Here is a 23,691-nt window from a genome sequence, read left to right as displayed (position 1 = left end):
TTCCGATGCAATAATTATGTGAATGGCAGAATTATTTTATTATATAATTTAAGAAACTTGAATGTTGATATACATTTGAAAATTTCACTACGTGGCAACGAACTTTATGCTGATCACAGTATGATCACACGTGCATCAATTTATGAAATCCAGCAAAATATTTTGGTTTCATAAAAATGTAAATGTTGTATTTAGTATTATTAATATTGTCTAGTATTCAGGTTTCTCAACATTTCTATTTTTTACTAGCCAGATAGAGACGTATCTAAATATAAATATACGTATTGTCTGGGAATTTTTTTTCTAAATTTGCTGACGTTATATGTCATCTGACTGAAAAATATATTTATACTCATTAAACAAACATGATCTATATAACTTTACACCTCATTCATTATATTTATGATAATTACCAATATCGAGGTCACTATAAGTCGTACACCTCGTTTGCTATGAGCCGTACACCCGCCAATCAAAATATCACCTATGAGCCGTACACCACCGAGATTTTACATTGCTCCCATAACATTAATAAATGGGGCTGAGAAGTATTTTTTTCTTGTAAATCTACCCTTATATATCATAATAAAGTAATGTGGTACTAAATCATGTATGTATGGGCGATGGAAAGTTCTTTTCCAGCATCTGTTCTAACGACAAGCGGTTTACGTTTTGACACATCTCGAAAACCATTTTTACATCATTGTGTGGTTGAGATATTCGGAAACACATGTATCAAACGTCACTATCCAATTATATTTAAAACTGCAGATAAAAACGACAATCTTAGCTCTGTTCAAATTCTGATTTTCTAACTCTAGCTTCAGGGGGTACCTAGTTCCGGTGTCTTTACCACACTGTGGTAATACAGACATATATTGATTAATGGTGAATTAAATATTCTACGATATTATACACACATATGGCATAAAGGTACTGTTTATTGTTCTCTGTATAAAGATATAAAGAATTAAAATATCAGTCAATGTGAGCTACAGTTTATTCTTGATAAACTCAAGTGTTCTAGTTAAACTTGGTATTTAACTATATACATTTTTTGTATTTATGGGGACGTGGCTATGTGCAAAATGACACAAAAATATCTCGGCCATAGTAATGATCGAAACATAGCAGTTCGAGGTATCAAGTTTCACCAAATCATTGTGTTTATGTTTGAAGAAGAAACAACCTGGATATTTTCACAAACATCTGATACATCTTAATACATTTATAGAGAATGTATGCAAAGGAATACGACTATTGCAATTACATTTGTTCTAATTGTTGGTTTATAAACCTTATATTAACTGTATATATGTGTGACTCACCTTCTAGCTGAAACCCTTGCTTCTGCCTGTGGCATCTGCACTTTAGTTCCCAATACTCTGGTCCTAGAATTATACATAATACGTCTTAATTATTAATTTCCATCATCACAACATCGGACACTGCAGCAATTATTGATTAGCCTGTTCATCTTTACATTAGGTCTTTTGTCCGAATTCTATACATATCATTACCAACTTCGAATGAATTTTATCGATTTGTTATGCAAATAAAGAATAATCATTAACAAGTAAAAAGTAATGTACGTTGTATTTCATTTATGGATGGAATAAAGTTCCTGTCTATCGATTTGCTATAAACGTTTGAGATTATTTTGATTTAACTTAATTTATAATACACCCGGAAGCCAACTAGGATATACATTTACCAACATAATTGTGTGGTGTCATAAATTAGTGACGATGTCAGCTTAGGGAGTACAGGATGCATTTGTATTGCAATAATATCTTGTGAGAACGGAACGACGATCAGCTAATTGGAACAAATATAAGCTTCATATTGTTTAACGGGTCGAGGGAAATTTATTTAGCTACATTCGAATTTTTACTGATATCCGCAAATTCAAAACAGCAGAGAATTAATTGCTATATTATCGTACCATGTATAACCACTCCAAAATGACACCGCTTTCACTTTTAATAGTAGATGCGACTGAGGCAATAGACAGTTCAAACAAAGAGCCAATGGACAGTCCAAACGTAGAAGGGGTAAGATTAATTGGAGTTTGTCATATTTTACCAGGGACATCCCTGATTTTACAAACACGCCAATCCTCATCACAACACATATTCACATATCAAGCAGTACTGTTTAGTTAATATTACATGTATGGAATGAATAAAAAAAAAAAAAAAAAAAGCTAAAGCACTGTATATTATACAATGCGGATATCTTATAAGTTGTTAGAATTTGACTTCTACCCAACCCTTTTAATGACAACTTTAAAAACGCAAAAAACTGTTTTCAATCAAAGGTGGTACCTAATAGTTGTCAAATATGTCATTGTGATGTGTTTCATGATAATACAACATATTGTAGTAGTATATATTTTCCATGTAATGTTGGAAATAATTGTGAAATAGATGTACAATTACACGAGTTGTTACGGCCATGTATCGGCGTTTTGGACTTACACTGTCCTCCGATTACCCCGGACACTAGTCGATATATATTACTTTTCGACTAGATGTCATCATTAAGTTAATTGAATTTCTTTCAGTGATAATGTTTGCTGACTCCGTAGATCAAATTTACATGTTAGTATTTTCCAAAAAAGTGTTTATATAGGACGAAGCCCGAAAGGACATGCATTTCTATGTAAGGTCAGTTATAAATAGGTTTAGCTTGAACAATCGTAACTGTTACAGTGTATTAGAAAGTTGGTTAACAACCAGTATCTCATCAACATTTCTTCGTCCTTCCAAATGAACAACTTGGTACAATATTTCAGCATTGGGTATTTTGTCCACACACAAAGCATATAATATTTACTGTTGTTTTAATTGTCAACTGGTGTGAAGCTGGACATTTTCATTTAAATATTGATCTTAAATGGCAACTTTGTTTTTAGAAACCATTATTGCTAGAACATTAATTTACATTCTTTGAATGTAATGTTGTCTTGATTCTTGAAATATTTAAGATTATTTGTATTTCAATTATGTAGAATACATTTTACTTTATTTAAGACTTATTCTTTATCAGTATCACAGATTTTATCAACCTCTTGATCAGACCTTTGAGACGATTTATGAAATATGACGACCATAATCATCGTGTGTTATTAATGACACCGGGAATAGGTACCCCCTAAAGCGAGAGTGAGAAAATCAGGATTTGAACAAAGGCAAAACTGTCGCTTTTATCTGCATTTTGAGATTTTTACTGGATACTGACGTTTAGTACACGTGTTATACACGAATATACCAGCCACACAATGATATATAAATGGTTTTCGAGAAAAGTCGCAAACAAACTTGACAGATGTAAACATACCACCACACCAAGGGAGGTACCGATGTAAATCGCCTGTCATTAGAACAGATGCTGGGAAAGAACTTTCCATCGACATTAAATATATATTTTAGTACTACAGTATTCTATTATGATATATAAGGGTAGATACACAAGAAAAAATACTTCTCAGTCCGTTTCATTTAATCAAAAGGCTCGTCCAAATCGCAATTGTGTACGGCAAATAGCGAAGGAGGTGTACGGCTCATAGCAAATGTTTATCTCGAGATGTGTACGGTACATAGTTACATTATAAAAAGGTAGTTGTACGGCCTATAGTTAATATAAAACATTTGTTCAGTGATGAAATGGTGAAAACTAAAAGGATAACTATTTAAGACTTAAAATAATGCATATTTTGTATCATTATTACATTATTAGTGTTACTAACAGTTTACAATCATGCATACAATCGTGGTTTGTTTGTTTCTCATAATCAGTGCATTGCAACATAAAGACACGTACAAAACGCACTTCCCACTCATAAATAGGTTATCGTTTGTAGATCTAATTATATTCAATATTCACGAAATTATCGAAATGATAATACGTTTGACTACTTAGAAATATATTTTTTGAAATCTGATCCATTGTCAAGGTTAGAAATAAAGATAATGATGAGGATGATGATGATGAAAATCATAGAATGATAATGATATAGATGATAGTTGAGGATGATGAAGCGATAGCGATACTGAATGTGAATAAGAATTAAAGTATTAAGTTATTTGCAGTTTATTGCACATGGAAAAGATATTTTAAAAATTATAAATAAAATGCTTAGAAATACCTCAACGTGAAGCCGGAAAAAATATTACTGTTTTTTTCATATGTAACTGATGCAGCATTATTTTCAAAAAAAAATGTTTGGTTTTGATTTTATTAGTTTAATGCCGTATGAACAGCCAGGGCGATTTAAGGACGTGTCAGGTTTGTCGGTGGAGGAATGCTGGATTACCAGGAGAAAAAAAAACATCGACCAGCCGCCAGTACCTGGCAATTGCCCCTCATGGGATCCGAACACGCATCTCAGAGGTGGAGAGCTTGGGGTAGGCCAAAAAAAGAAAAAGTCTGTTTAAAGTTACTTTGGCAAAAAAAGGGTCGGAAGGATTTTTTTTAATGTCTTTCACTCTAAAATAATGACCGGAACCGGAGTCTGAGGTCGAAATCCCGACTTTTTTTTCGTAGAAAAGTGGGAAAAAATAGGTTCGGTCGGGTAACCCTAAACCCATATTTTTTTCGTGGCCTAATATGTCGGGACATCGTAACCACTTGGTCATCCGAAAAGGGCCTGGTGACACTTTCTAAGAGACGAAAATGTAGAAAACTTACAGCAAAGTAAAAAAAAATCGAGGATAATTTAGCACCAAATTTTCTTTATTCACTTCTTCCTCCAAAAGTAGCTGATACTTATAACTATGCTTTAAAGGCCCACTACGTATACATTTCCTTAGCAAAATTTAAAGGTTTCTTAAAAACATAGATAATATAAGAAACTACATATCGAAGGCCTAAAATGAGGTAACAACACCAAACATATGCAAAATTCCCTGCGTGATATATCCCCCAAACATTTTCACTACATCATAGCTCGTCAAAACACTTCACAGTCGCGAATTTAAAGAAAGGACGACCCTGGTGATGTTTCACTACATAAATGATTTTACCAGCTCTGTAACAAATTTGACACAAAATTCAATTAGGACAAAATTCCATTTGCTACTAATGTGTGAATCGACCGTAAAAAATAAATAGCCATATAACAAAACAATTAGGTTAATTGCAAACCTTTTTAGAAAATGTTTGGCGACTACGTAGATCTTTTTTTCATGTTTATACTTGCAAACGTTTTAATTAATACTGATCGAAAGTTGAATAGATATGAAATATAATGTATCCCTAATTACCCCTGCTACCTCTTGGAGTAATGGTCGTTGTAGATTGTAAGTTGAATAATTAAGAATATACCTATTTAGCAAAATATTCTAGTATTTTGTCCACAACCACAGCATAACGTTGTTTAATCACAATATCATTAAATATCATCTGGTATGGAGTTGGCCTTATTGTTTCCAATACTGATATTAAATGGCAATGTTTGTTCAGAAATGACACTGGAATATTAACTGAAATGCTGAAGGTATTCTAACTAATATTGTTGCCATGCTTAATCTTCATTTATTTTAATATATTCATACAAAAAAACTTTATCAGTGCCTCGTACTCAATCACCCAACGACATATTTAAGGTTTATATCAGATGATGAGGTAACATTTGATCTACTTTTTTTACTCTGTCATTTAATTTATTTATTCTCCCATCATGCATCGTTTCTTAATTAAATCCAAGACACAGATACAAAATTTCCCGGAAACTATGCAATTATCCCATGATGCATCGTTTCTTATTACTCAATACAACGCTGGAATCGATTGGAATACACTAATGAGATCATCTTTTTTATAGTTTTAATCATCTTCTTGGTGAAATAGTACATTTTTTCTCTGACCTCTGTACTATTACTTTCAATGGGTCAATCCTACATAAACGCACAATCCACTCCATCTTACAGTTGTAAATTACTAAAACAGGTATGCAAAATCTCGCCCACGTTATTAAATTAACTTATGCATAAACCTGTATCGCAAAGCGAAGATTATTATTGAATAGCGTAAGAAAGAGTTATGTTTAAACATTTGACACATTTTTTTATACACATATATATATATATATATACTGTACTTACTTTTGTTTAAGTTGATTGTTTTCAGCTTCAAGTTGTGTGATCTTCCCAGCGTCACTTTTCTCTCTGAAGCCAAATTACATTAACAATTATACGCATTTCAACTTATCGGATACATATTTGCAGCAGTCAAAATCCGTGAATACTATCACATGGTTGCAAGTCCTAATGAAGTACTTATTTAATGTTTCTCTCTCTTTCAAAGTAAAGCGAAATATCCATATTGTGTCGGAGGCTGAGTGGAAAGAGGTAATTAAAAAATGTCTTTATGAATGTAAACGTTGTTCGAACTTGAGACTGTTGTGACAGATATTAATGTATTATATTGTCTGTCGGGAACTGTCTTTTACAGCTTCTATTAGTCTGCTAAACCTGTATATATGTGTTTTTCTCGGTTTTGGTTGTGTAGCTACCTTCAAAGCAACGAAGAGCTGTTATAGGAATATATATTAATTTAAAAAAGTATCTGGTTTATCCATAAGTCTTAAAATAGCAATGGTGAGTGTAATATTGTTTGACGTCATGCGATGGCATTGCGATGCATTCCGGGAAAACTTGATTTCCGGAAACGATACACGAAAAACTAAGCCACTAATCGATACATCAATACGCTTCAGTTATAGTTAAAAGCAAATACTTAATGTTACTATTTGTTTATTTCCCGTTACAGAAATGCATCATAGTTGTTAATTTCGAAGAACGAGTGTCTGAAGGGTCCGTGATGATTTTTATCAGTCGCGTAAATACGGACAGTTCATAATTGACCAATTAATAGCTGCAGTTGTTTGAATTTTTATCAGTTAAAACAGTTCCAATTTAAAAATATATGTTTGCTCAAAAATAGAATACTGTGTGTTGAATGAAATAAGTACTGCAATATATACTGTAAAAGATTTATTGTTTTCATGTTGTTTTTTTTAATTTTTTTCCATTACTTCTGACATTGTCCACTGTTGTTTTTCATCAACGTGACGTCATTTTCAAATCTGAGTAACGTACATGTTATTACAACTAACGTACCGGTATGATACAACACTCATCTGTTTTGGATAATGCTAACATGCTAACAATGTATATTATACGTATCTCAAAATGATATCTGATTTAGTTACATGTACATTCAATACTTGTTATAGTTCGTTTTAGGTATAGTTTGCCTGCAGATGTTTTGTATGTCCATATAAAATATACATGTTTGATATTCTAGTTATCAATTTCTGAAACATTAATCCAAATCACTTCTGTAAATCAATTTCTGTACGAACGCTTGTTTGCTTCCTGTTCCATGTTTTACCCGTACATGCATGGAAATATGCATATACGATATCCTCCATGTGTGCATACATTTTGTAGGTGCATTTCTCTTACTTTTATCAACGTATATCTATACTTTGTTAAGCTATGAAATAATTATTAATTGGACACTTTTAGTATAATTTATAGTTTCCTGTGGACATAAAGTTTCAGTAATTACCCTACTACAGAAGCAGTGTATGATAAGTACATACATACTGACGATGTATCTGTAGTAGCAGTGTATGATAAGTACATACATACTGACGATGTATCTGTAGTAGCAGTGTATGATAAGTACATACATACTGACGATGTATATGTAGTAGCAGTGTATGATAAGTACATACATACAGACGATGTATCTGTACTTGTTATAAGTAAACCATTGTTACTGCTGGTTTCGATGCAACATTTCCCCGTTATAGTTTGAAATCTAACTCGCCTCACAATATCTAACTTGACAAGACTCGGCGGTATGGTTATCCCTGTTTCACGGGGGAAAAATCGTTAGATAATTATGTTTAGAGATGTATGCTTAACACTTATACACACATGTACATTTTGTATGTCATATTCCTATCTGTATATATGATAAAAGACATCCTTTGAAGTCACTTTTACTGTTGAAGTTACATTTGCATTTCAACAAGGAATTATATGTTTATATAGATCATTTATTTTGCATTGGTACCACTTTTATTTCAAATCGTAATCAGGCATGTGTTCAGTCACCCGTGTGCACTATATCCAGTAATACGTGTCATCTGACTGGTAGATCTGCATACGTTACGTTGAGTCAAAAAGCGAAATTAAAAGATAATCTTAAAAGTTGAACGACTGCAGAAAAAAAGAGAAGTAAATAAGCTGAAAACTAGATATATATCCCATATCGAATTTTCCTCCTTGTTATGAATTCACCATTTAACACTTATCTACAGCATTAACTCTAATTTTCCGGTTTCTGAAAACCATGTTTTTGTACACCACTTTTGATTTGAAATTTCCAAATTATCCAAATTGTAAAGCCGAAAACTTTACAATATGTTGGAGCGAGAACAGATCTCGGCCCTGACGGTCCTCAATACAGTTCTTTCTCCAACATATTGTACAGTTTTTGGCTTATCTCCATAACGTATTTAATTCAATTCATTCTACTTTTTGGCAGGATCTGGAATAACAGTGAAACATCCTTGCCTGACGGTACATGTAAATCCATATATGTGTTCGTGCAAAATATCGTTTCATGAAGGAAATGAGGTATGTAATTATATATTTTTTTTTTTTTACGTTTAGAAATAAAAGAAAGAATAAGACAAATAAGAATAAATAAATTAAAGTAACACCTTTACATGTTTTAATCATATGCTATTACTCAATTTGATGCAAATTTCACATTGGAGGTCTTTAAAACCTTATACAGGTAATGCTTTGACATATGGTTGATTAGCAGCCAGGATTAATTGATGACAATGTAAAATAATTCAGTACTTGGACCATGTCATGAAAAGTTTATAGATGTAACAAAAATGTCTCTGTGGTTAAGGAAGTTATCGTTATCCTATAGCTTTCATTTATCTGAATATGAATTTGTATATAGTTACTTATATATCATCATGTTCTGAATTATAAAATTATATATTACTTACAAAAATAAGTTTGCTAATAAAATGTATGTGAAAAAAGTTGATAATTGAGTCTTGTTGAAAGAGTGAAAAAATGTAAAATAGCAATCAATAGTATATAAAATGTACATTTGGTGTGTCAACAAGAGATAAAGTGTAACAAGTTTAAATACATTAACGAAGAATTTGCGAGTACATGAATATTGTATATAAAATTTAATTGATAGGATAATAATTGTAGGAAATTGCATGTTTTGATTGATAATAGTAGATATGTACTGGAAACATGGATATAATGTCTCTACACTAAATATCGTGTCAATAAATTGTAATAATTACTAGTACTGGTAGTAAACATATTAAAAAAGGTCTTACTTTTGTTTAAGCTGACTAGTTTCTGTTTCCAGTAGTTTTATCTTCTGAGCGTCTGCCTTTTCCCTGAAGAAGACAATAGTGCTTGTTTACATCACAAACAATACTTACACATAACTGGTGATTATAAAAACAAACAGCATATTATATAGTCATTCTATATCTGAATAACATAATTTCATTAAGACCGGAACGGCTCATTTAATCTTATGAAAATATACACTGGCCTTTAAATTGCAAACACATGAAGTTACCCGATGGCATTTTTCATATCAATTGATCTTGTTATTATCATATTTTTTGTTCTTAATGAAGTGCGATTCCTCATCCAAATGAAACACTCACCGGTCTTCAAACTGTTTCAATTCCTTTTCCAGCTCACGGATACGATTTTGAAATGATTCGCCACTGTAACAAAACAATATTATTGGGTGTATTCAATTAAACGATTCATTTTATAGTGAGAAATTAAGACCGTAAATTTACATTTTCGAAATAGTTTTTTCTTCATATATCTGTGTTATACACGTATGGGTTGAAATACAGATAGATAAACGTATATGTTAAAAATGATAATTATTTAAATCAATATAAAGTTATTCCTTAAATATTCCCGTCTGTATCATACAGTAATGATCCCGTCGGACTTATATTTCAATATAAAACGACTTAATAGGAAGGGGTGTATAGGGAGTACATGTACCGTTCGATGAAATAAAATTGTTATATAAAATAAACAAATGTAGCCCATACAAATTTTACTGAATCATGATTAACTTTATATTTTTTTCTGTACTTCAATAATAACAGATACTATGCATGCAGAATATTTGGTTTTTTGATCGGAAGAAATTTAATTTACAGAAATATATCATGACACATATACAACATTCCCAGGTATATGTATATGCGTTTCCGATACTTTTATTTTCTCATAATTTGAAGAAGAGACAATACATATATATACACAAAATTATACAATTATCCCGCCATGCATCACTTCGCATTACCTCATACAATGCTAGATTACAGATGGGATGCACGACTGACATAATCCTAATTATAATGTAAGCTGTAATCTAATAAAAATAGACTTGCGCAAAATCTGCCTACGTCCCTATTTATTTCATTTTTTCTTTCAAAATAAACATATAAATATAATGTGATTATTGCTAGTCGTTAAAGGTGATAACTTTTAACATGCCATTACCAAAAAAGCAAATATACTGATATTCGTGTAAGTCAAAACCATGTAATATTATAATACATAGACTGGGTCGCGACCAGTTACCGTGGTTTTTTCGAGGTGAACTAGACAAACAATGGTGCAGACGACCTGAAACTAACAGAAATTCAATAAATATATTTATTTTAAAAAAATGTGATTAATCTTTTTGATATAAAATGAAAAATGATCATTATTATTTTAATCAGATATTTGTATATAATATATATTGTTTAATTAATGTTTACAGACTTGTTAATATTTGTAAGGACATCGACATCGCCCACAGGCTAGGTAAATTTAATAAAGAGCGTCCGAGGAACATTATTGTGAAGTTTGTGCATGGACGGAAAAAGCATGAGATTATCCACACGAGACGACAGCTGAAGAATACCGGCATGACTGTGTTTGAGGATCTAACAAGACTTAACCAACAAAAACTGAAAGCAGCGTACGACTTGAACTTTGTTACTCTTACAGCGTAGATGGAACATTATTTGTAATTCTGGAAAACGACAAAAAGCGCAGAATCCTGTTTGATATTCCTTTGGAAGAAGATTTCCTGCTGAATGACGCAAATTTCAGAAAGAATATATAGAGATATACACCTTCCTGTACAAGTATTATCATTATCTAAAATAGCTGGGGTTTCATTGTTAAAGGTCGGTAATGGAATATAGGTAGTGTACAGCACTACCGCCAGAGACTAAGTCTCCGGTTTACCGATTCTCGATAAACATTTTATTGTGATTATGAGTTTTGTGTTGTGCATAATTATTCTTGTTTGGATTAAAATGGAATATTGAAATGTCTGTGAGTAAGGTAAGTGCGAGTTGATCTTGATCGTGTATATATATTTATATGTACGTGTATAAAATATAGTTTCTATGAAATAAAATTTACTTTCAATAATAACGAATGGTGAAGCAAAATTTGTAAATGTTCTGCAAAAGAGTAGTTTCCTCGTTTTGGGTAATTCGAAGTACATAATGCTAGGTTTATACTATGTTCCCGGCGACCACGGTAGCCCTGTTTGCCCGAAACGTGGTGCGCCGTAGAATTTTGGCTATGTTTGTCTTTGCATTCAAGTTGAGCAAGGTCTTGTGAAGTTTTGACACGGTCTTTTACGGAATACGTGGTGGATCGTAGTTATAGGGGAAAGGGCTGTTCATGAAGATTAAAAGTACACTACGGTTTTAGCACGGTCTATCCAGGATACCACTGCGTTCTCTTTTGGCCTGTTACGATCTGATGAGGTCTGCTACGTTTTACACGCTTTGATCAAGCTCCGATACGTTTTTCACGGTCCGCCAAGGCTTACTAGGGATGAAAGTCTGATGCCGGATTTTTTTAAGAGCAAATGAAACGATATGTAATGCCTAAAATTTCATTTATTACACATTTTAATTACAAAATGTGCTAAAAGAAAAGAAAATCTATTCTATATTTGGTATAAATATATAGATATTTTATATTTAATGTATTGTATAGCAGCTAAGAAACACAAGAGGCAGCGGATATGCGCTGCTTAACAGTAACTATTCCAGAACTCCCTAATATAATTGTCAATGCCTTCCAACTGCTCAAGACTTCTTCAGTGAAATAATTGAAACATTTACCCCAGGCATCGAGATATATGAAACAATGTTCTATTCTTCAATCTGACCTAGACTTAAGCTACCATTGTTTGAGGGTACTCTATCATGTATTGTTTGTAACGTAAGACCGTAATAGGACGTAACACGCCGTATCACGTCAGCCTTTCAACCGCAAACCGTGATGTGCCTTGACCGAATGCATCGAAACGGCTATCATCCACCTTGACTTGCCGTAAAAACCGTGTCAAACCTGAACAATCCGTACACAACGTGCAGTCAATCTGCACCAACCGTGATGAAACGTGGAAAAAACGCAACAGAACGTCACAAAAATGAATTAACCGTGATATTCCAGGGAACGTGCTTGCTTCCCGGTCCACCACGGACCGTCTAGAAGTTTCGTTACGGCCTCGTACGCCGCTGTTACGTTTCGTTACGTCAATCCCGTTTTATTACGTCCTGTGGCGTTCACCATCTGTACCGTGACTGCCGTGGCAATTTGTTTTGACAGTTTAAAAATATGGCACGGCACCCACGGTAATTACGGTCGCTCACGTTTGTCTATACGTTCTTGTGCGTTGTCTCACGTTGTCTTGCGGTCACCACGTTTTGTCCACGGTGGCCTGAAACGAGGCTGCCGTGGCCGCCGGGAACATGATTTTAACTTAGCATAACTGATTTCTCTGTACGAGTAGCCTCCTTTTATCTGTTTATATATTTTTTGTTTCGTTTTTAACATTCTTAGTTTCTGTTTTGTAATTAGAAGCATATTTCTATCGCAATGGATGCCTCCGATATATCCATATACATTTTAAAATCTAATTTTGACCTCTTTATATAAAATGTGAGTAGTTGTTTTTTTAATTATCACTTGACTTGAATGGGGATTTCCCTATATATATATAATATTACTTATGTGGATTTAACCTCATAAGTTTTTTTATATATTTGTACTTCCGTTTCCGGTATCTAAGTCTTTGTTATTGGTGCGATTGATTTGAATACAAGTATAAGTTTCAGTTTATGCGCCGCAATGACAAAGACACGACAGTAAACAAGTACGGTGTGGAGTTATCGCATTCACAAGGAAATGTTAACGGACGACAACAGACAGAAGACTATCGCTCTAGGTCACCATGATCTATGGTCAGGTGACCTAAAAATGGATGCCTGGATACTGATTTTTATTTCATGAGGTCTAAGCATACTTGTAGATGTATGTCATAACACTGATATGATGTTCAATACCAAATAACGGTTCCGTTTTCAATAAATTTACTTTTGAAAAAGGTTATTTTTAGGTTGCTAGGATATAAAATCACTCGCTAGGGGTTTCAGTTCGATAATTTTCTAAAAAAAAATACCTGTTATGGGGCTATCATCCATATGAAATGTATATTTGTAAATTTGGCACCTAATTTTTAATATTTTGGCGTAATATACATGAAATATAGGAGAAAACCATGCAACAATTTCTTTTTAAAAAGTTATGAAAACAGCATAATTTGATTGGTAATATGACCAAAACAAATGCATTCCTGACTACGGGTTTTGATTTTGAAACTTTTTAGTGATAACATTGATATGATGTTCAATACCAACTATGGTTGCTTTTTCATGAAAATCTAGTTTTGAAAATGTCTGTTTTTATGGTCGGAATGAAGATTGGTTTTCGGTTGCTAGGGTATAAAATTAGTTGCTAAGGGGTTTTCTTTTGATAATCATCCATATGCAAAATATATTTGTCAATTCGACACTATTTTTTATATTTTGGCGTAATATACATTTGTACATGAAATATAGGAGTAAATCATGCTAAAATCCTTTTTTTAAAGTTATGAAAACAACATAATTTCATTAGTAATTTGACAAAAAAATGCATCCCTTACCACGGATTTTTATTTTAAATTTTTAGCACAGATATATGCCATAACATTGATATGATGTTCAATACTAACTATGGTTGCGTTTCCAAGAAATTTGCTTTTGAAAACGTCTGTTTTTTGTGGTCGAAATGAAGAATTGTATTCTGTTGCTAGGGTATAGAATCAGTTGCTAGGGGGTTTTGTTTTGCTAATTTTGTATATTTGTTAATTTGACACTTAATTTTAAGTATTTTGGCGTAATAAACATAAAATATAGGAGAAAAACATGCTATAATCCTTTTTTTTAAATAGTTATGAAAACAGCATAATTTGATTAATAATTTGACAAAAAAAATGCATTCATGACTACGAATTTTGATTTTAAAATATCTTATCACAGATGTATGCCATAACATTGATATAATGTTCAATACCAACTATGGTTGCGTTTCCAAGAAATTTACTTTTGAAAAAGTCTGTTTTTTGTGGTCGAAACAAAGATTGGTTTTCGGTTGCTAGGATATGAAATCAGTAGCTAGAGGGTTTCATTTCGATAATTTTCTAAATCAATTAGTTGTTATGGGGCTATAATCCAAATGTTATATATTTTTGTACATTTGACACTGAAGTTTAAATATTTTGCCGTAATATACATGTATGTAGGCATTCATGTCACTAGTTTTGAATTTCTTTTGGGTATGAAAGAAACTAACTCCATCTGATCTTTTTAAAAAAAAATCCCATTATGAACTAACAAAAAAGTCTTTAGTTGATAAATTAAGCATGTAGCATATATTAAAGAAGTAAAAACAAGTTAGGCGCTCTAAAAGTCAAAATATAATCTTACGCACGCCAGTTTTTTTGCTATTTTCCAGCTAATAAACTATTTGACTTTTGGCCCTCGACCTTGAACCATCAACATGGTCAAAACAAAAAATGACACCATCATTTTTTACAAAGGGTGGCCTAATGAACATTTTGATATATGGTGTCAAACTTCTTCACGAAAAGCCCACGGAACTACTTGAGCCGCCGGAATATAATGATGAAATACATCAAGGAGGTAGTTTGTCGTCATTTTTTTAATATTATGCGTGGTTATCGTGAAGGCGATCCAGTCGCCCCTTATACATTAATCATGTGTACGGAAGTCCTAGTTATTCGTAGAAATAACAGAAACATTGTTGAAATGGTATAATGGTATAAATATGGATAATTGTAGTATTTTAAAGTTTCAATATGCTGATGATACTCCTCTAATACTTGATGGATCTGAAAACTATTTGAAGGCAGCTGTTACAGAATTAGATATTTCTGCAAAAAATTATTACTTAAGATCAATACTGAACAATCCCAGTTTATTTGGATAGGCAGTAAAGGTATACTAGTGAACACTTATTCCGATCTTGAACTTGCAATGTGGATTTGTTAAATTTACACTACTTGGTATTGACATTCGTGTTGATCTTTATAAAATACCAAAATTGAACTTTTGGTATTGAATAAAAATGAAAAAAGTAAACTCAAAAAACATCCAACATAGAAAAAAAGGAAAAAAATCTCCTATTCGTAGAGTCTGTCTCATAATATCTCTCTTAATTTCTCAGTTAAATCATCTTTTTATTTCACTTCATAACCAAGAGGAAAATTTTATAAAACATCTTAATACAGTTCTTTTTAATTGTCTTTGGAATATATAAAGTTAAGCGAGATGTAGTTATCCAGAATTATATAGATGGAGGTTTGGAAATGATCTATAGTTTATATCATCGTTTATAGATTCATCAAAAATAGGCTGGATAAGAAGAATATTTACATCAAATGGTAAATGGCATATGATTCTAAAACTACAGCCAGCTTTCTTTATTTGGCAAACTGTGGAAGTGAATATCTTAAGATTATATCTAATTGTAAAAATGCTTTTGGTTAAAACTAGGATTAATATGATAACTAATTATCATGGTTTAGAAAGAGAATTGCAATTATACAAAATTTGTTAAAAAAAGTGTTTCTCCATGTTCATTCCTTACATATGATGACGTTTGTAATACTCTTTCGTGCAATAAGCAATTATCTTCAGTACCATGGACCGATATCCAGCAATAAAAAGTTTCTGAAGAATTTAAATCTACCAAACGAAAAAACTATTTTATCAAATTATTCCTTTTAGCCTTGAAATTATATTGAAAAAAAAAAACATTTCTGGAGTCCAAGATTTGTATAGAATGCTTGTCAAAACTAATACTGTAATAGCTTGTCAAGCTAAATGGGTAACCTCTTTTGACTATGATCCAGAAACATGGAAAGATATATACAATATACCTTTCATGTCTACCAATAATACTAAACTTAAATGGCTTCAGTTCCGAATTTTTCACTACATATTAACAACTTACACTTATCTTTGTAAAATTGGCCTCTCTAATAATCCTCATTGTTTGCTATGTGCTTTAGAAAGGGAGACAATCACTCATCTGTTTTGGGAATGTTCTGAAGTTCAGAACTTTTTAGCTAATTTTGAAAGTGGTTTGGATATTTTGATTATACAATTTGCAATTAATAAAGAAACTATGCTTTGTGGAAAACTACATCATAATGACATATACTAAAGAATAGATAATGCAATTTTTCTTTTTATCACAGGTATATAGTTTATGGGAAAAATAAAAAAATTAATAAAGATTGGAAAAAATGGTTAAAGCTGATAGAACTTACAAATCCCGGATAGTTGCACATATCCTTGATTAAAATATAATATTTATTTATTTGTTGTCTTACATACATGTATCATGCTTGCATTTAATTAGGCTGTTGAGCAGTATCTTTTAATTCAATGTCACTATAAGAAATAAAATGTCTATATAACTTCTTGCCTCCATTTTTTCCCTTCTTCATTTTTCTTTCTTTCTTCCTTTCTCTCTTTCTTTCTTTCTTTCTCTTCTATCTTTCTTTCTTTTACTCTTGTTTTCATTGGTTTATTTACTATTTTTCGTTTAAGAATATGTTTGCAATTCTCCTCATTCTAGTTCACCCCATGATATTTTTCTTTCCTTCATAATTTTTTTTTTTATTTTATTTAATTTTATCTCTCCCTCCTCCCTCTGTTATAAAGAAACAATCCATGTAAATTATACTGGTGAATGAAAGAATGGCAAAGTGAAAGATATGTATGGAAGAGAACTTTATATATATTCATATGTCATGACTTTGTGATGAATGTAAAATTGGTATATTGTTTGAAAAAAAAATAATTTAAAAAATGTTAGCATTGGTTATCATCTAATAGTTTTAAATTTGTGTCAATAGATATTAATATCTTTCCTATTATATATTTTTCTCAAAACTGATAAACATTTTAGTATGCGAAATCTTCAGAAATCATCTTTATTGGTAATAAATAAAAAATAAATAAATACAACTGTTATAAATGACAAATAGATAGTTTTATAAACTGTCCCTTAAACATTTTATAATGGAATTTTACCGTGAAATGAACTTATTTCTTCAAACAGAAGTAAGCATACGTTGTAAGAAGAATGCACCAGGTAAAAGCCTATCTTTTCTATGACAATTCTGTCCATCCGTGACCGATCAGTAACTTGTTATACCCCTTCCGCCTATACTTTTTGAAATTTTTTCCAAATTTTTAATTAACAGAGCGATATCAAAGGTCACAGAGGGAAGACGAATTAGGGTAACTGCAGTTACCAGTATCAAACATGGCAACGATAGAAAAATACGAGAATAAACGGGTATTGTTCTCACATAAACGTAGTAGATCGTGTCTTGGAACATTATTAGCACAATTTGAAGTGTAAGTCATATCCATAGAGCCCCACATTGGAATCAAGCATATATAATTACGTATGATTAAGGTACCTCAAAAGTGATGATTAGGGTAACTTATTTACAAGTACATACATATAATTGTCCGAAAATAAGACTTTGCGAAATATTTCAACATGACAGAAATCAGGCTGTAAGAACCAAAACAAATTTGCAACAAATGTATTGAAAGTAAATCGCCAATTCACAATCACAGGAAGATACAATGCCTTTTTACGACGTGAGTGCCAGGAATATAATGGGAATAATATCACTGCATAATTAAGCAACACTTGTTACGCTAATAGCGGACAAATGTGTAGTCATAAGCATTGATTTCAGGAGATCGCGGTGAAGTTGCTGTTTTAGTCAAGCCCCTGTGAAGCCATTTCTAAATAAAAATCGAGTTGCATTGTATTCGATTATGAAAGGTTTAAATCAAGATATTGAAAATACTTGTACAAGCGAAATCGAACGTATCAATGGAATTGCATTATTGTTGCTTAAAGGCACTCGGAATATGTTTTTTTCTGGATGGGGTGATATATCTTGTAAAAACAGGTATTAGTGTTATATTGGTGATCATTTACAGACATTTCAAATGATCATATCCAGTACCTATAGCAATATATGTCTTATTCTACATTTCGTTCTCATCTCAGTTAAAGTAGCTTGCTTCCTACGTTATTACTTCCTGTATTGGTGTTTATTTTTTTCTGCAAAGCATGTACATTGTATACTCAATCAGATATTTTGGAAAAAATCCATCACTGCTTTACTGGGCTTATAATTAAAAACACCAATTGTGTTTTGAACCTAAGTACATTTGATTTAGATTTGGATATGAGTCCCAGTCAATATATATTATATATAATTTGAATACGAGTCCTCCTCAATAACATATTAAGTATACATATATATTAAGTCCTGGATGATTGGTCCAATCAAAATTAATAAAGTAGGCAATTCGTATTACTTAAACATTCCAAGTATCAATATTATGAATTTTTGCTATGGAAGGTATATGTTCATGTACTTATTAAACACAATCCTACAGGCAACTTAGATACTAGTGTCGCTATTCACAAATACATCGGTGAGTTACCCTAGTCACGATGTTGCAGTTACTATAATCACGGAAAAATTGACATTTTGAGTTACCATAACCACGCGTATTTTCACATGCTTGATTCCAACAACTCCGTGGATCGCTGTGCATATGACTGAGCTTCAAATTATTGATACTGGTACAAGACAATATCTACGGCGGTTATGTCAGAACGGACAGTACGATTTTTTTTTTTTTTTGCAGTCGCGATGTTCGATAGTGTTACTGCAGATACTCTAATCCGGTTCCCCCTGTGAAAGGTAGGGATACGATTTGCTATCATTATCAGTTATCTCACGACTATGGATTGCAAATAAAGTGTAATTGCTAAATCAATACAGGTATTAAACCCATGAAAACAGTCTTACCTTTGTTTAAGTTGAGAGTTGTCAATTTCCAAGCCTTTGATCTGCTCAGCGTCTGCCGTTTCCCTGAATAATACAATTATAGTATTTGTCATTACACTAGTATTTTCCCGTACGTAGTTAAATATACTGATGATTATAAAAATCATCAGCTTTTAAATTGATAAAAAATATATGATAGGATCATTGTATAGGCATATACAATGACTTCAATAAGATTGGACGAATTGAATGAAAGTTCCATTAATCTAATTGAAACATATCCATTAGATTGGACATACATGCTAATACTAAGTGATATACATATATCAATTTTCGATGAAGTGTGATTCCTGCTTCGAATGAAACACTCACCGATCTTTCATCTCCTTTTCCAGTTCACGGATGCGATTTTGGGATGATTCGCCACTGTAATATAAAACAAAGATAGTGTCTGTATTCAATTAAACCTACCGCTATGAACGATACATTTTATAGTTAGAAATTAGGTCCATAAATGTTACATCACAATATACGGATAATTTTAGGAAGACAATATGGTAGAAACAATGAAAGAAATTGTGGACTTTTTATGATATTGGGTTGGATACTATAAAACTATCAAATACATTTTTCTTTATTGATTTTTTTTATCGATTGCGAAACTCGATACACAAAAATAATGGGTTTTTTTGTCTAGGTACGACAACATACCACATCAGACATTCTGTAAAACAATTTACGTTTAAATGTACTTGATCGATAACGTATTTGCCGTGATCGGTTACTGTTATGATCTTAAACAAGAACAAGTACAGTTAGTGTAAAGAAGTAGGCGGGGAGATAAACAGTTATAGTAAATTCTGATGAATGTACAATAGACATAGCATACTATCGCTTTCATCAAAAGAAAATATAAAAAAAACTGTGAAATGCTCTTACTTTTGAGATACAATCAGTAGACGTTACATATCCAATGAAACATCAAAATCGAACTCACTATACGATCTTGATTATCCCAAAACAGTATTTTGACACTTTACAAAAATGACAAGGTCAGTCATGTATAAAGATATAAATATCATATATTAAATGCCAGATGTTGTTTTGTATATTTAATGCAGTAATATTTTCAACTTAAGCTGTTTTAATTTTTACTTTCGTGTTTTGAATATGCATTTACCTAATGCTTGGTAAATACAGTCGTTTCCAGTAATAAAGCTTTGCAAATGAGGACATGAATATCTGAATGAGAGTGATTTTGTTTAACGATTTACCTATCTATTTATTTTTGTTAATCTGTTTTACAGAAACAACTTCAATATTGAATATTTATAAGTCTATGCATGTGTATAATGTGTATATATTGCAGACCAAGCTGACAGACATGTCGTTGCGATAAATCGATTATATATATTTAATGAGAACTCCTTATGAAGATATATGTATGCACACTTTTCCTTACATTTGGGTTAGATCTTCTATTTCTCTTTCGAACCGCTTAATCTTCTCGCCTTCTGTTTCTCCCCTGTAGTTGAAATAGCATAGATGAAATATTCAGAAGAATCCGGAGATACGCCTGGTATATTATATCTACAAATTTCTTTTTTTATGCTTCAAACTGGTGCAGCTAAATTCTAAATCCATAACATGAACACTACAAACAAAATTATTACGTTATGTTAAGTTTCATATGTGTTCAGAAGATAATTGCTAAAGTACTGACAATGCCGTTACCTCCCCTGCGAGTATTGTCTATTATGACGTCATCATACACTATGACACCATCTTGTATCTAAGCTAATTAAAAGTAAATAAGCAATCGCCTGAAGATGGCCTGAACGGCCTGAAAACATTAGCGAAAAGGAAGGCCGTGTTGATATTTTTTTTCCTTAATATATATATGCATGTACATATGCATGTATATAAACTATTGAAGTAAGTGTATGCATTGTATTAAAGCGTCATTAGCATATCATGACACATTATAAATCATACAGATCGGAGAATGAGCCGCAGTGGTGATTATAGAAATAAATCGTTATTATGGACGTCAAATCAAGATAGGCCCGGGGAATCAACGATGCTACCATTTCGTGGTGTTCAAGTTGAACAGTTACCTATAATATATCAACAAGTTTTCTTTCAGGCAATCGATTAAAGCACCCTTTTTTCACATACCTTCCTCGTTGCTCAGATCCAATTTGAAGAGTTCCCAAAAGTGCTTCTATTTCATTGAAAGATTTGTCACTCTCGTTGAAAGTGATTTCCTGGATATCAACCGGGTACTCCACACTATCGTATGTTTTAGTCAGCCGGGTTGTGGCAGCGTTAGCAATATCCGCCTTCCTATTCTCTGCAAGACAGCTCTCTAGCGCAGCTATATCAGTTTCGACTTCGGTTATTCTCGCCATAAGCCGCTCCTGATACTGTTCAAACTTCTGACGATTCGTATCTTGGGTATCTTTGCATTGTTTTTTTAATTCGACGACCAACATCTTCGTGTGACTGATGATTTTCTCTTCCCGTTCCTCGATATTGCTCATCAACATCGTGGTAGCTGGGTCCAATCTCTTTAGATCATCGAAGACCCTTTTTGCGCTTGATTGCAAAGGAACTAGAATTCCCGTTCTCGTCTGAGAGCTATAATCAAGTATCTTCTCCTTAAACGTGCCGAGATGGTCATCTAATATAGCTAATTTATGTCTAAAATGTGCACCTGATTCTATGATGCATCGAGGACATGCAAGTGCTTCTTTGCACCCGTCTTCAAGACAGACAAAAAGGACGTCTACTGTTGGATGGTTTGGGCAGCGAATTTCGGTTTGCATTTGAGCCATGCTTTTGAGGCAGTATCTGTAATTAAAATAATAAATGTTTCAACTCATTCAATTTAAGTAATCGCCAATTGTGTTCCTTTGTTTATTGTCACATTGCATAGAGTGACAGCACATATGCACATTTAAAGATCATGTGAAGATCATGTGATATTAAATGACTAAGAAATTCATCGTTTACAATTGCGTCATCGATGAGTATAAAACGATGACTAATCGTACATATAAGTATAAACTGTACCAGACGTAAGGTACGATAACAACTGTTATCGTTCCTTCGGAACGAAATGTTAACACGACAACTTTTAGCTATCAACCCGCTTATAACCGCGATTTGAGTAATAAGGAAATCCAACGATATATATTTTGCTGAAATTTTGAATGTAAGCTAATCACGGCGTGATCTATCGATTGATATAATCACCTTAGCTGTGAAAATTCAAAACGACGAGATATTTTGGTGTAAAACCCCCAAAATCGGCATTTTGACCACTGATTTCTGTTTAATCTATCCTAGTAAATAAATTAATAAAGCTGAGAAGCTAGAACTCTACATATAAAAAGTCCTTGTAATTCTGAACAAAACGGTATTTCTTACTTTTGGAAATGTTATATACAACGGCCACAATACAGCCATGAATAAAGGTGGTATTTCGCAGGTTCTCGGTAAATTTCCACAACAGACGAGATATTTCGGGGTCCCAGGCGCCTTCCTTCTGAGCTATTCTGAACGATTGGACCGGCAAATGTACCATTTCAAAATGAGTGATATTTTTGAAATTTTCTGTAGAAGTGACTAAACATTATAAAATAAGTAAATAATGTATGCACTAATCATCAGATTTAGGTTACAAAATGCGTCCAACAAGTGCAACAGTGAAATGAATCTATTTGTACTGTCTCGAACGCACAAAATCATGGCGCAGACTATCGCGCCCCCTATAAGGAATGTGTATTGTTTGTATCCGGTTGAGTAAAAACGTTGAAGCCGCCTTGATGTTCAAGTTAAATCCGGCATTATCAGGTAAGTAATTGTTCATTTTACTTGTTATAGACATCAATATCATTATCGGTGGATATTAGTATTATCAGATATATTTGATTGTTTTTGTAGGCCTGCAAATATAACGTTAGGTACTGTTTACAGTCTGTTTATGATCACCATCGCGAGTGACTGTCTGACAACAGAACCATGCATGTGTTCTAAATCGTGGCTTAACAGCACGTAAACTGACAACTGTACCGACTTTGAGGCAGATGCCGTTTGAATATATGTATCTCCTAATATATTGTTTGAGCATATGATTAAATTGCTAGTAGTTAAACCATAAAGTCATGCACATATACACATGTATATCGTTTCGGTAGTGCGTAGGCTCACATGTAACGTACGTAACGTTAGCTTCGTTACATGTCATTTCGGTACATGAGGAAGTCTTTTCGGTATCATAAAGTGAACAGGGCGAAATGACTTTCAGGAGGTACCGAAACGTCT

The 23,691-nt window shown here is 32.6% G+C and overlaps 2 protein-coding genes across 2 annotated transcripts in view; both read right to left on the bottom strand.

Annotated features, from left to right (window-relative positions):
* Positions 1-23,691, bottom strand: part of LOC138329833 (uncharacterized) — a 182,897-nt gene that overhangs the window by 43,010 nt on the left and 116,196 nt on the right. The gene's annotated exons all lie outside the window — the stretch shown is intronic.
* On the bottom strand, positions 824-22,211 carry LOC138328844 (tropomyosin-like). The gene is made up of 9 exons (XM_069275568.1): positions 21,541-22,211; positions 20,825-20,887; positions 19,735-19,788; positions 19,384-19,446; positions 9,740-9,802; positions 9,398-9,460; positions 6,108-6,170; positions 1,329-1,391; positions 824-857 (listed from the first exon to the last, which is right to left on the bottom strand). Exons 1-9 carry the CDS (start codon positions 22,197-22,199, stop codon positions 824-826), a joined length of 1,125 nt encoding a protein of 374 aa, XP_069131669.1. The 5' UTR covers positions 22,200-22,211.

Source organism: Argopecten irradians, chromosome 8 (assembly GCF_041381155.1).
Source record: "Argopecten irradians isolate NY chromosome 8, Ai_NY, whole genome shotgun sequence".
Classification (NCBI taxonomy): Eukaryota; Metazoa; Mollusca; class Bivalvia; order Pectinida; family Pectinidae; genus Argopecten; species Argopecten irradians.
This window is presented reverse-complemented; position numbering and strand designations above follow the sequence as displayed.